The sequence below is a fragment of the Apostichopus japonicus genome, chromosome 4, assembly GCF_037975245.1.
Source record: "Apostichopus japonicus isolate 1M-3 chromosome 4, ASM3797524v1, whole genome shotgun sequence".
Classification (NCBI taxonomy): domain Eukaryota; kingdom Metazoa; phylum Echinodermata; class Holothuroidea; order Aspidochirotida; family Stichopodidae; genus Apostichopus; species Apostichopus japonicus.
This window is the reverse complement of record NC_092564.1, coordinates 16,850,454-16,865,940: the sequence shown is the minus strand read 5'-3', so window position 1 is coordinate 16,865,940 and position 15,487 is coordinate 16,850,454. Positions and strand designations below refer to the sequence as shown.

The window sequence follows — 15,487 nt, the reverse complement described above, 5'->3', positions numbered from 1 at the left end:
CGATGAGCGATAAAATAAATAAGCGGGAAAACCAAGACCAATCATTCGGTGTCGCCGTCTCATGTGATGTACAACAGCGGGGAAATAATCCTTGTCTTATTTTAAAATTTAAAAGGCAATTATAATATAAACATTCGTAAATATCGTGTATCATATGTGAAGCAAGTTATGTACGATATGCTGTAATGTTAGTTCGTGACATTAAGTGCTGAAATATATTTTATAAGAAACCTTGTTTCGGTAAATCTAGGACATCGCGTGCGTAGTACAGCGACTGTGAAGTGTAAGTAGGTGGTGGGTGGTCTATCTGGCCTACACAGTGCAGTGTTTATACTGACTCCACGATCTGGAAATCACAAAGAACTGTGTGGCCCATCATAATCTCAGTACTGCTAGTACTACTTGTAGCACTGCAGCCACAGGCAAATTGAGTGTAGATCTACCTGTAGGATACGTGCTTTGAACAACTATTTTGGTAATGAAAGGTTGATCAGGGGAAACTTATCACACCCCACGAGGGAGAATGGAGAAGTTTCAGAAAGTTGGAAAGATTGGAGAAGGAATGTATGGGGTTGTGTATAAAGCAAGAGACAAGGAAACCGGAGACTTAGTCGCCCTAAAGAAGATAAAACTTACCTCGTAAGTGACGGTGCCTTGCCAATATGTTGAGTAAGTTAGGCCTAGCCTATGGTAGGCCTGTTCTAGCCTAGCCTACTTTTCTAGTTAAAGCCCCTTGCAAGCTGTTTTTAATTAAATTAATTTAGTCCTAGGCCTAAGAAGGAATTACATATTATTAGTCATAGCCCAATTAAGGCAAGTCTTACAGATTACAAACTATATAGGGGCCTTGGCCTACTGCTACGACTCTACGAGCCAGGCAACAGTAGGTCTAGGCTAGCTCTGGTCGATTTGACTTCACTGCAGGCTAGACATTTTAGAAAATATAATCCATAGGCATATTTAACTACAACCAACAAAGAAAAGGAGATTCATCCTAATCTGACTCAAGTTATAACTTGCAATGTAAACTAAACTATATTAACAAGTTATATGGCTTACACTTGCACAACAGAAGGCATTTAATTAGGCCTAACCAACATCGTGGTATTTTTTCCCCCCTATGGTGGGTGCCATTTACATGATCGTTGGGCAAATCAGGATGGCTCCCTGGAAGGGCCATCGGTTTCCATGTGAGGTCGCTCCACGAGTAAACTTTGTTCAATATATAACTACAATTTATTAAATGCCTTTAAGTTTTTGCATAGGGGATAGGCTATGTATAATTTATCACATGACTCACCTTGAAAATGGATGCTTTTGCTGCTATTGTCTCAAAGAGTTTTGGTGGACTCTGGAAGTTCATGACTGTACTGAGGCCTGTTTCAGAAAATATATTTTTGGGATCTTTAGTGAAATTAATTTGTTTTTCTTAGTTTTAATGTGGTACTATAAATTTGTGCACTGTTAGGTTTAGCAGTATAGTCAGTATTGCGAAGTTCGGCATACTGCGAAGTTCGGACACCCTAAGAAATACACGATTTCACCATGAAAACCTACAGGAAGAGCCAAATTTCACCAAAAAGTATGAAGCTACAGTTATTTTCTCTCCAAAATGACCCTTGTGCAAGAAATTACTTCCATATTTGTCAATAAAATGACGAAGATCTATGAAGTCTGTTATAATTACTGAAAGAGCAACTGCGCCACCAATTTTATCACCAGCGCCACACTGTAGGTTGGGTGTCCGAACTTCGCAATACTCTAGCAAAGAAATACCAGTTCCACAATCACGAAGAATCTTCTTGGAATACAACGTGAAAACAGTTTGCAGGAAAGAACGTTTGACCGTGTATCGTACTAAAACAAATTTCTCCCACCATATCAAGTATATTTTCTTGTGATTTATACCAGAAGATTTAGTTTTGGGGTGTTTTAAAGGCTTAGGTGTCCGAACTTCGAAGTGACCATGCTACTACTACCTATGATACCCTTAATTTACCTCTATCATCAAGACTTTTCTGAGCAAATTTGTAAGGGTTTTCTCTGGTGTTCTCTGTTTGGATAATGAAGCCATACATTCTGGTCATCCTTACAGCAAATTTGGTGGCCTGAACAGCTGTTTTTGGTTGCAGGAACACAAATTTGATCATCTTGGATGACCAAACAGCCATAAAAAAAATTTGCCCTGCACATATAGTTGTGTGTTCTTCTTTCAGAGAGAGTGATGGGGTGCCAAGTACAGCCATTAGGGAGATTGCACTGCTGAAGGAGTTGGACCATGTCAATGTTGTAAGGTACAGTCAGTCATTTCATACATCTCTTGAATAAGATGCCATGATTCCACAGGTACACAACATCAGTATGTCCTAGTTCATGGTCACGTCAAGTTATGCAATGCCTAGCACATCACTTGTGCATAACATACCATGCAGCCAAGTGGAAACCTTACAGTACATGGGATTTCCTAAATGGATATTTTTTGGAGGGGGGGGGGGGGGGTTAAGTCTTCACATCTGTATTCAAGCAACTTTAGAATAACTTACTTTTTTCATGAATTTGGAGAAGTGTAGTCAACTTCCTAAACATTGAAGATGTAGGCGAGATATTTGTTTTGTTTCAATTACCGTTTTAATTAATATGTGAACCTGCAATAGGATGCTGTAAAGGAAATGAAAATTTCTTGTGGAAACCATTGGAGCATGGGGGTGGTGCATGCAAATCTATATCTTTCATTCCGGTGGCTTAAGGGTAGAAGAATGAAAGAAAGAGCCAGTGCATTTCAAACCAGGACCTAAACAGAGGTGAGAGTTGTAATACTTTCATAAAAGAAATGTGTTTACATGTGACATTCTCTTCTTCTCTTCCTTGTCAGACAAAGAAGAACTTTTCTTCAGGTTGTTCCAAAAACAACCAGTTTATTTGCAGTACCAGAATGCAGTCAACCATTTACATAGAGCATTGTTGACAAGTAAATTTGTCATGGCAGCCTTAAGAAATGTTCAGGTGTTCTATAGAGGATAATCTGCAAGCTTTTTTGAAATAGCATCACTTAAATTACTTGGAATTTATTCTGATCAAGAAAAACGAGTAATCCATGCACCTTTTTCATTTTGCAATTGTCTACTTGTTTCTCAGGTTACTGGATGTCGTTCATAGTCAGCTCAAACTCTACCTGGTCTTTGAGTACCTTCATAAAGATTTACGCCAATACCTGGACGCACATCCTAGTCAAGGTCTCCAGCCGATGTTAGTCAAGGTGAAGCGAAATTTGATTGATCTTGTAATAAATGAAGATTTATTCGATTATCAACATGTTAATTAGATGCAAAAAGCAAATGGAGATGGTGTGTGTGTGTGTATATGTGCATTTGTATTGTATTCTGACTGAGGACTTGAACATTGGAATTCCAAGTCCTCAGAAGTGTTTTGAAAAGAGTCACCACATCCTCAGAAGAATTCTGTTGTTAAGAGGTATTGTTATTAAAGGTTGGGGAAAGTGGATTTTAAAAATTGACAAAGCAATGGGCCCTCAGGGTGACTGTAAAACACACCTGTAGGTATGTGCTTGTAACTGTGATGCTAATAGTATATTGTGGATGAACTCCATTCATGGTTTGTGGGTCCACCTTAGTAAATACAGAACTAAGTTTGGTGGGGAGTTCAAAAATCATTTGAGGTCAACAGATGTCAAAGTTCATACTTTGCATGTGGATCCATCCACCTTGGTGACTGTTTTAGAACAGTGTCTTTTTCTGTTTAGGTCAAAGATCAATTGGGGTTTACAGAGGCAAAAGTCTGAAAAACATTGTAAACTCTGTAACTCCAATTTAGTAACTTAGGTTGGGTGAAGGTCTTACTTTGCCTGTGGATCCACCTTAATGACTACAAGAAACCCTATTGTTTCCTGTGGAGGTCAAAGTTCCTTTGAGTCCTCTTGAAAATTAATTGACTCAACCTCAGTAGATCTAATTAGCAGCTCTCTGGTAGAAAATTTATCACAAATCAACTCGAAAACTGCTTTAAATAAGGAAACAAATGACAGAAATTGTGCCAAATTAGCCTAAGCTTGGTGATAGTACAGTATGTTCGTGTACTGTCAGCAGACTTGTAGTGCAAGTCTGTACTCTTATTCCTGTACTTGTGTTTGCCCTCATGATGTGTACTACTCAAATTACCCATTCACAGCCATCACAGGACATGATGGAAATCTAGTACTTAGAGATACTACACAGTTTAAGTGTCCCAGTTATAAATGTTTACTGTTGTGAATAGTAGTCTGACATTTCGGTGTCCAGGTGGTTCTATTCATCAAAATTCATGTTAAAACTTGGCAAGTTTTACAAATTTGTTTGAGGGGAACAGGTACAAAATATAATTCAGATTTCAAACACCACATTCAAACGTAGTTGGTTCTATGTGTAACAGACATATGAGGAATGTCACAAAGTTGGACTTTGTATGTGGGGGTGGGGGTGAAAGCCAAATGTCACAAAGTTGGACCTTTTATGTGGGGCTGGGGTGAATGCCAATTGTCACAAGGTTGGACGATTAATGTGGGGGTGAAAGCCAAATTTGGCTTTGGCTTATGAAGGATAACAAATCATCAGCCAACAATGGTCGATTTTGATTACTTTTGTTTCAAGCAATATGGCTTCTTATTTTGTTACAGAGTTATTTGAAGCAGCTACTGCAAGGGATTTCCTACTGCCATGCCCATCGAGTCCTTCATCGGGATCTGAAACCTCAGAATTTACTGGTAGACGCAGACGGTTTTATCAAACTGGCCGACTTTGGTCTAGCTAGAGCTTTTGGAGTACCCGTCCGATCATTCACACACGAGGTAAGTCCTTGGCTTGGAAGTCCTTCTTACCCAGTCCTTTAGCCTCTTTTGAAAAAAAAAGTTTTCTTTTTGGTCAGTCCACTGTAACCACACTAAAAACCACATGCTTTTGTTCAATACTGAAAGTAATTCATGTAAAAGTTCTTCAGGTTAATTTGTAAGTCTTTTTTCCCCCCATTGTGCACTTACACTACCATGTTTGGAAAGTTTCTTCAAAGATTGTATGATAGAATACAAATGTTAACACATGTATGTAACCTTGAAAGTTCTACAGAGAAAAAATGCAAACTAGTTTGTTGGCAAATACTGCTGCTACCAACTCAGACATGAGGATAAGTAAAAGTATAATAAAAGTGACGATAGTAAGTAATATATACATATATGAATTCTCTCACAATCTCTCACAAGTACAGTGTGTATCTCTTGACAGGTGGTGACACTCTGGTACAGAGCCCCAGAAATACTCTTGGGATGTAAATATTACTCAGTGGCTGTTGATGTTTGGAGTCTTGGATGCATCTTTGCTGAAATGGTAACTGATCTTGTGTATATGTCGTTCTCTCTCCACACACCTCTCTTACAATTCCATTTCGTTGCAAGTTTCATCTGGAAATCATCTTCATACGTGTTAGCGGTCAGCAATTCACCGGCACATATTCTCGAAAGCCGACTGACGTTTGCTCAGTCTCCAACATAATATTTGACTGACACACATGTAACATACAATCTCACCGAGACATTTAGTCATCTAAGGGTATCTCCTGCTGTCGTTTAGGTCACTCCATAAAGGACATTCAGAATTTTTTTGAAAAAGAACAGCAGTCGGTGTGATGGATTTTGTCGAGACACAATTATAACAACTACAGCCTAGATCTTTATATGCAAATTAAAATAGGTCTACATGCATCTTTTATGTTTTTTTTTTTTTTTTAATTAGCAGAGTATTAAACATCTGTTGTGAAACTAACTTGTAATATAGTTTTTCAGCATATGTACCCCTGTGCTGGATAACGTTACATTGTAACACAACCAGCTGGATTTAGCACCCTCATTATAGTACCATGTGTCATTAGCTGATTCACTGTGTGCATCCACCACCATTTACAATCATCATCATAATTTTTACAACTCAGACAACGAAGAAGGCTCTCTTCACGGGTGATTCCGAGATAGACCAGCTGTACAGAGTATTTCGGACCCTCGGCACTCCAGACGAAGAGTCTTGGCCCGGAGTTAGTAAACTGCCAGATTACAAGAGCACCTTTCCGAAATGGCAGCAACACGACCTTCATAAATCGGTTCCAGCATTGAGTGTAGATGGAGCCGACCTCCTCAAGGTGAGAATGATTGGAGAGAGCAGTTATGGTTTGCTGTCATGTAGTTGTTGATTATCCCTAACCTTGCTATTTATGGCACTTGGTCTACCTTCAGATATCGGAAGGGGTAACCTCATAACCATGTGCACACTCTGGTATGCTGCACTAGCTTTATACTTCTGTGCTTGTTGCTTGAAATCATGGTGTACTCATTCCAATTTTTAGGGAAAAACACAGCTGTAAATTACTTGTTGCCGTCTTCTTATGAATATGGAGAACCGAACGATTTTTTAAAAAGAATAGTCCCAAAATGATGTCAGTCTAATTGTAGCATGCAGATCAGTGGAGCATTATCTTAGTAATATCCTGCCAAACTTGTGCAATCAAATGCAACTCTATTCATATAGAGATGCTTTCATTTTCAGTTTACATGCTTGTTAGCCAAAGTCAGCTACAAGTATATAAAACAGGTGTGATGTGGTAGATGTGAATCGACCAAAACATAGTTTGTTTTTCTACCAAAATTAGCATCCCGTCTTCTACTTCACACAATAGCATAGATTGCAAATAAAAACACCTCATCCATTAATATTCTTGCACACGTTGATGTAAAGTTACGATCCAGATTTGAGATTTGAACAATCGTGTGCAAAGCCAAACCAGACTTTTTGCCAATGTGTGACTGTGACAGGATTAACATCAAGTCTGTTTGCTTCAAGTCCTTTATCAGTCTAGATATAAATTACCTCTGGACTGTTCTTTTTTAATTGCAGTGATATTTAGCGTTGAAATAGTATATAGTTCACATTATTCATTTGTGCTTCGAGAAAGCTAATTTGTCAAACTCACCAAGCTTCTGTAAGGGAGCTTGCTATATATCTTTACAGTTTAGCGAAATTGAAATGCAAATAGATGTCAATGCAGGTTTCTTGTACCAGATGGATAATTACCAAGCTGTCCAGTATCCTTACGTTTGTACTTCTCCAACAACTTTGACCCCTCCCACTTACTGTATGTCTTTCATCAAAATACCTACTATTTCAAACTATGAAGACTTTACATACTTTCAAAATACATTGTTGCGGTGTGAAAGAGTATATATCATCCGTGTGAATATTGAAATCAACAATTACCAAAATTATATACAGTGCTTTGTATATGTAGCTTACAATTCAAACCAAATATCTTTGCCTAGGACTACAACACTGTTACTTGATCTTTTGAACTTACAGAGTTGTACAGTTAAACTAGCATAAATTTATTTCCCTACCTTCCCCCTTTTTTATATTTTTAAGAGCAAGAAAAATATCAGTGCCCTATTTTATCCATATAATTTCTTTGTGCCCTCAAATAATAAAGTAATCAGCCCACATTTTAAACATTTGCTACCCAGCAAACCAGCACCATGCAATAGAATAAAGCACTGCAATGTCTGGGCTGAAACTTTTTTCGCATATTTTTCTACAGAAGTTTTGCCAAATTTCTGTGATTTGAAAATTATCTTATCCAATTCCAGTCTGATACTATCCTCACTGTGCATGTTCTTTTCTTACTTTATAGTATGGTTCTTAAAGCTGAGGCAATTCTGATTCCTGGTTTATATATATTTTAATTATCTCTTTAATTTTTTTCAGCAAATGCTCATGTACCAACCAGATAAAAGAACCTCCGCAAAAGGTGCCTTGAACCATAGATACTTTGATAACTGCACCTTGATTCAACCAGACTGTTTTCCAAAGTGAATTTTGTTTATTTGTTACTCCAAATATCTGTTGGAAATGGATTCTCATCTTTACTGGAGGGCTAGAGTTTCAACAATGTTCTTTTTGAAATTACAAACTTCGACGAAGAAACTGGCATTATAAAGATGCCATGCTGAGGTGAAACCTGCCAGCTGTGATGCTGTGGACAGTTAGTTAAACAGCTGGATTATGCATTCCATTTTATAGATTCACAAAGCAATGCCTATCATGATGGCCTTGGATCGTCTATTGTGCAGTTCTGACAGGTTCCCTACAAACACAATTTTATGGTGATGTACTTCTTTCCCACAGGAATTAACCCTCTAGCAAGATATGAGCAAATGCAAAGTAACAGACACAGGAATGTTTGTATTACAAATGAATGTATCTACATACAATATGCCTATATGGTACATCACTCATTCAAAAAATATATATATATATATATGTTGATACTAGATGAGACTAGTGGAACACTAGTAGTTGTTACTCGGAGTTTCACGCGTTATAGCGATCTTCAGACAACAGAGTTGTCTGAAGATCGCTATAACGCGTGAAACTCCGAGTAACAACTACTAGTGTTCCACTAGTCTCATCTAGTATCAACATATATTACGCTCTGTCCAATGGACATAGAGCACTCTGCGCCAAGATAGACGCCAACCTACTCTATATATTTATATATATATATATATATATATATATATATATATATATATATATATCATAATACTTGTTTCTCTGCTGTAACAATCGTAAAGTCAAGTTGTGTTTTATTGGGTGTACAGTGTTATATTACAGAGCTTGTTCTGTTTACAAAACAAACCTGTGGCACCCCAACTTGCTCATAAAAAACACCCTTTAAAGTTGCTCATTCCTTGCAAAAGGTCTGATCCCTGTGGAAATGAAGTACCTTTTAAAAGTGGGAAAGAAGATTAGGCAGTCATGATATGCATCGACTTGAGCGTATTTACGATGGAATGCATATAACGGCTCTCAAAACCGAAGCAGAGATGTTGACTAGCTGCCAGTGCAATTCAATTTGACTAGAAACCAACCTTTTTGATGATGGTATCCAAGGAAACTGTGTGCTAGATTCTGTTATATTGTGATAGCTATATAGGTCTCTGTTAATGTCAGTCACCGCATTCTGCTTTTGAAGAAGATCCTGATAGGATTTGAAACATTTATAAATCTTTTGTTCCATCGGATGGATAAAATCTGGAAAAGCCAAAGTGAGATAAAGAAAATGCTCATTCATCAGCAAAATTATGTTTAAGTCTTTGTGACTGGTACCCAAAGAACTAGACAGGGGAGGATTATGTTATACAAGTAAACTGACTGAAGAAACAGTGAGGCAGTACCAGCGGGTAATAGAGACACTTTATGGTCGGAAGTATTTGACTTGGACAGTCACCCATGATGAAGCCCTCTTGTTAATTCCTGTATCAAGTGAGTGCAGGATGGTGTTGTCGAAGCACTGCCATGCAACAGGCTGCACCTTCTTATGGGGATGTATAGTCCCCTTGGCCTATTTGCCACTAAACAAATGTAGGCTATGGCCTAGTAGTTTCAACCCAAGAACATTATAGGTGTGGAAACAATTGTAAGAAAACAAGATCACATGATTGTGTCTGTATTTCTTTATTTTCTCCTTTCAACCCTGTTTGATTTATTGATTTGACTTTCAGCTTTTAGCACTGACACCACGGACAGGGGCAACACGTAGCCTTAATTATGTGCCCCCTGCCCCCCCCCCCGCAACTTTTGAAACCCTGTACAATCCGCTTTTAACAACTGACTTGTTAGAAGGAATCAAGTAGTTGTAATTGGATAGATCTATTAGATTGAAAGGTATCCAACTTTATAGGTGTGAATGTCGCATCGCTTGGTGACGAATATAACCTATTACAGCTATGAAACAAGTTTGAGAATCATAGGTGCTATAACTTCTTTAACAGTCTTTGGTGTTGGCATCTCTCTGTTGTCGGTACCACCCTGTAGGTTTATAAGTCCAGAAAACATTTCATGCCTGACCAATGAGAATTGATGCTTAGAAAGTTTGTTATGTTAAGTAAAGTTTGACTTCCACTCAAAATTCCAGAAACATCCAGAGTTTTTCTCTTAATCTCTGTTTCTTGTTAAATTTGACTGAAACTGTTTTATTAGCTGATGCCACGACAATCATATTTTGTGTAGAATTTCAGTATTAACTTTCAAACTTTACCAATATGTTATCTTGTATAGTAACCATAAGTGTTTCATGACTTATGATGTACGTGACAGAAAGTTTAAATGACTTTTTTGCTTAATGCATTATATATTTTTAATGACTTTGTAATGCTTTTAATATGTAGCAGTCATAACATTCTATGTAGTTCCAAAAATACTTTATGTTCAGTTAATACTGACGAAAACCTGCATGGCATCTCTTATTATAACGTGCAGTATAGTCCTGAGCCATTTCATGATTTCAACTGTGCATGTAGTGTCAAAGTTCAGGGTCACCTGGAGTGATGCAAACACAAGCACATATGTACTTATACATACCATGTGACTAATGGGTCCAGATTAGGCGCGTAGCCAGGAATTTGCCACGGGAGGGGCGAACCTGTAGGCAAACTATCAGAGCCGTAGAGTTGATTGAAAACTATCTAAGCCTAGCGCCATCAACATTTTGGCTGAAAATGCCTCCCAGATAGCTGGAAATGGCACTTCCCAGGCCTTGTAAGTTGCATCTAAGCTTGAAATTACTAGCGATATCATAAAAACATACAAAAAAATATGCTCAAGGGGGGGCCTTCGCCCCCCCCCCCCCCCCTTGGCTATGCGCCTGGTCCAGATTGCTCTTCAGTTACTTGTTGTAGGTGAGTTATCTCTAAAAATTGAAAGAATTGTCATGGTGATGCCTTTGTTTAGCTTGGCATGTCAACAAATATCTTGTTTTTGGTGTGTTGTTAAGTTTAGTATTATGCAGTATCTCAACAATTTGAAAAGTTTGCAGTCAAGGTGTCTTATAAATGTAACTAAATTGGCAACTTAAATGATTTTGGTGTGTGTCAAGTTTAGGGTAACACTCTGTCCGGACGATATGACCCAATTCGTAAAGATGTAGAAGAACTTGACCACTCAACAAATAGTAGAATGTTTTTGATTTGCTGTAAAGTTAAGGGTCAGCCAGCAATGCAATAATTTGATTTTATTGTCCAGAGGTAGGTCTACAAGCTAGAGTGAAAGTCAGCTACTCGACAGGATTATGCAAATTTTTTGTGAAGTGGTGTTGCTGTGTGGTGGCACAACACAGTAATCCATCACGCATGTCCCTCCACGACCACCGTACATATGCGAGTGCCTTGTTACTGATGTACTGATGATTGTAAAGTTGTGCGCATGTGTGGTTGTCACTTATAGTTGCCGAGCTATCAGAGATCCATGCAGGGATATGTTCTGACGAAAAGACGCAAGTATATCGTTAAAGTATACCGTAGATAAAGACTGTTAATTGGTTATTTGCGATGATCATTAGCGGTTATTTGCGATACTAATAAATGTATGTTATAATACATGGGTGTTTTGTTTTAATCGGATCTTTGAAGATTTATGTATAATAACAAGTTAGAAGCATTAATACACGCCTATAAAGAATCCCCCTGAATTTTACTGAGTATAAAAAAATGTTGAACCGTGGAAACCGTTTGTCTACTTTTGATCTTTTTCATTCACCCCTCCCCTCCCCCCCCCCCCCCCTAATAGTACGATCAACCAATACAATGTAGAAGTGTATATATAGAAGTCTTTGGACTCTAAAGTATTTATAAACACATCCAGGTAACCTTAATTTTACAGTACTCGAGCAAATTATCGGCCTTATAATGTCTAAGACTCTAAACAATATCTCAGAATGCACCATTTGCGTCTACAAAAATATGGGGAAGGACCCACACAAGTGGTTGCAAGCTGTATCCATATTTGGTCTCAACTTGATCAAGATCTTCATAAATGAGATTTGACAACTGAATCAAGTTGGATATGCCGGAACTTCATCTTATGCTAATAAACGTATACAGATTGCACATACTGCGTGTATACTACTGTATCATGTAGATCAGTATCTGTCTTAATTGTTTACATTACTGGGAGTCGAATTTCAGTGTGTGTTGCCATAGGGATGATTTGCACACGGCATTTCGCTCCCATCAAGCGATGCTTCTCTCGGATTCATTGAATAGACCCTTTAACTACGCCAATCATCAAATATAAAACTGCGCTATATGCCGTGTAAACAGTGGCGTAGCCAAGGGGGGGGGGCGTGGGGCGACAGCTCCCCCTGAAAGCTTGTCGCCCCCCACTGGGATTTTGAGTGTCGATAAAAAATTACATGTGCGAAAAATATATCATTGGTCTGAATAGTCTCGAATCTCCATGATGACCACTCATGAACGACCCTTCGACCGCGGACCGGCAGTAGGCTATAGTTGCTGAAAAACCGGACATAGTGCATAGGCCGGGTTTTCACTTCTGGGACGTACCCTGATGCTCTTAAAACCGCCAAATTTTCAAGAAAGGAGACAAAACTATCGCTGAGAGTCAGTCTATATCACCCTAATAAGTGTTTCAGAGAGATGTTGAGGAAACTTTAGAGCAGCTTACAAGCATGGGCGTCAATCCTGGGGGGGGGGGGGCGGGGACACGTCCCCCACATTTCGATGGGTGGGGGACACTATCAAATGTCCCCCCCCCCCCCACACACACACATTTTAGTATCGTGGCTCTATTTGGTTAGGGCTTATACATCTCAGGCTTCATATCACCGAATATTAGAAGTTCAGTTCTAAGAAAAGTGACCGAGAGTTTTCACATCGGTATGACCTGGAACTTTGTCTGTGTGTCGCGACGACAATTTTGAGATTGAAGCCACAAGAAAATTTTGGGATTTACAAACCCTCTAGATGGCCGGAAACGGCACTTACCGAGGTTTCCAAGCGGCATATACCCAACTTTAAAATAAGGATATCATATCCGAAATATCTCATAATCAGGATCCAAAATACTTTTTTTTAAATTTCGGGTGTTATTTTGGGAAAATTGCCCAAATCAATCTTGTTTCAGGCGCTATGTTAGAATGTTCGAGATCTCTTTTATATTATTCGATGAAGAAAATGGCTTCATGCAGGCTGTTATAGGCCTATATACATGCAATACACAATTACACATAGTTACATTCCTAGGTACCGATTGCTAGGGCATCCAGGTGAAACTTGTATTAAGCATTACCCTGGTAACATGAGATTCTCAGCTGTTCGAAGGAACATGTACGTGTGTAGGCCTACTATAGGGCCTATATGAATCATCGAGGTACCTGTAAATGAATCTGGAGAAACTATCACACAGTAAATACGCGCGTACCATGCATAGAGGGTCATGTGATGTGTTCCAGGGCGGTACTAATATTTTACTCTCCCCATTACGCATGATGATTTCACCCAACTAGTACGTAAATGTGTATGCGTGCTTAGAGCAGCAGACGACACCCGTTAGCGAAATTATTTTTCCCACTTCGACGCGGCCACATGGGCGTGGCTTATGAAATACGTCAGAGGCCGGCAAGTTTGTGACTTCGACTTCGAGCTCTTACGTATATAGCTCTTTAATTATATACTCAGCTAATATACTCAGGCCCAATATACTCAGGCCTAAGACATGACTTCATGAGATCCATGATGATGTGCGACTGCTTCTCCCAGTCAATCGGGTCTTATGGAGCTCTTGAGGTAAATTCCATCACAAAATCAAACTGTGTTTGTTTATTAGATGTGTTATGAACCTCCCGTGTCAGGAAAAGTTTGGAAAAGAACCTCCCGTGACAGCAGGGTCTGGAAAAGTTATAAATGAACCTCCCGTGGTATTGATTATTACACTTCATATTACACCAGGTAGGCCCACTGACCTTTCAATGCTAAAAACCTACAAAGATACATGTATTGTATTGTGCCCCATATTGTTTTATCCATCATTCTAAATTATTTGTTCATTTATAAATGAACCCCCTTTTAAACGGCAGTAAGGAGCCTACGTGCTTTCATCATTAGTTTACGTACGCTACTGGGTATTGTTACGGACTTGAAATATTCTACCCATTTTATTAAACAGTTGTCACTTGCGTCTGTATTAACTATAACCAGGGAGCTGTTACTGATAGAGTAGCAGCTCCCTGCTATAACTATGACTAAATAGCAATGTCCCTCTGTACTATACTATTTATTATACTGGTACGTGTACTAGAATCCCTGACATGTAACTTAATTGAGAACTTTCAGCACCCAAACAAACACCCGAGAGATATCACTGCATAGTCTGTGACGTAGACCAATAAGCCGTAACAACGACCGATAGTCCACGCCCATTATGCTAATATGGCCGCGTCGAAGTGGGAAAAATAATTTCGCCACCCGTTACCTAGCAATAACCGTGCCTGTAGCCTAACGTGATAGCTATATTCCGGCTGAGCAGCATTAGGCTCTGTTCCATGGAGAATTCCGTGGTTGCACTGAACTAAACTTTTCCCCACAGCACCAAACGCTCACCCTTGAAATACAATTCAGACATCGACATTTCCCGCTGCAAGCCCAATGTATCTGTACCATAGTAATGAACAATGTATCTGTACTTGTTCTGTGCCAGCATGTCTAACGTTAGCATATTAGCACTATTTCGTAGACCTGAAGTACCAATACCTTCTTACGCCGTTACTTCCCATGTTCGATCCGTCTTGGTGCAAATCTTTCACGAAGTCACTAACACTATTTTCGAACTGCTACAGAGAAATATCAGTTTGGTACCATCCTGGAACACATCACATGACCCTCCATGCATGGTACGCGCGCCCAATTGACATGAATCCTACAGATTCATTTACCTCGATGATATGAATACTATGAGGGTGTATACATGTACTACATCAATACCGTGGGCGCAATAATACATTTTGTTGTTATAGGGCCAATGAAGCCTACAGTCAACTATTCTTGCTTTATAAAGACGCTTTATTTGAAAAGATCGCACTGCGTTTATGGTAGGCGAGAAATGAAGCTAAAAAAGAGCCGTACATTCACGATGATGCATAAATGTAGGCATGAAAATATTCTTATCCCTGGCATTTGGTGGGGGGATATGGTGTATTACATCCCCTCCACCCATTTTCATGGGGGGATATATCCCCCATCCCCCCCCCCCAGGATCGCCGCCCATGCACTTCATAGCTAGAGCCAAATCCTGTACATATTTGTTGTTTAGTTGTAGATGGTGTTTCAAAGACGGTGCCCGTTCCCTAATATTGGGGAAATGAAATAGGGAGCATATTCCGTAAAAATTAAGGCCGCATGAACTTTATTGCAGATTTCCTGAGTGACGAATTTGTAATTTTCTCCCGAAATCACGCAACTAGACAGTGGCTGCTATCCAGCCTGGCAAGTGCCATCTCCAGCGATCTGGCAGGTATTGAAATCTGAAATTTTCTTGCTACGCTGCGCGCCAACCGATGGTGGCGCTCCGCTTAGGTAGTACTTGCGGAAGGAATACTCGAATCGACG

General features: G+C 39.2%; 1 protein-coding gene across 3 annotated transcripts; it reads left to right on the top strand.

Moving 5' to 3' along the window:
• Positions 1 to 115: 115 nt before the first annotated feature.
• Positions 116 to 11,464, top strand: LOC139966631 (cyclin-dependent kinase 2-like). Of its 3 annotated transcripts, none has more exons than XM_071969869.1 (7): positions 132 to 639; positions 2,217 to 2,294; positions 3,136 to 3,256; positions 4,670 to 4,840; positions 5,271 to 5,372; positions 5,974 to 6,177; positions 7,791 to 11,464. In XM_071969869.1, exons 1-7 carry the CDS (start codon positions 524 to 526, stop codon positions 7,896 to 7,898), a joined length of 900 nt encoding a protein of 299 aa, XP_071825970.1. In that variant the 5' UTR covers positions 132 to 523; the 3' UTR covers positions 7,899 to 11,464. The 3 variants fall into 3 exon arrangements, with proteins under 3 accessions (XP_071825972.1, XP_071825970.1, XP_071825973.1); XM_071969872.1 differs by lacking the exon at positions 132 to 639 and adding an exon at positions 648 to 669 and having other exon boundaries at positions 2,198 to 2,294; XM_071969871.1 differs by lacking the exon at positions 2,217 to 2,294 and having other exon boundaries at positions 116 to 639.
• The last annotated feature ends 4,023 nt before the right edge of the window (positions 11,465 to 15,487 follow it).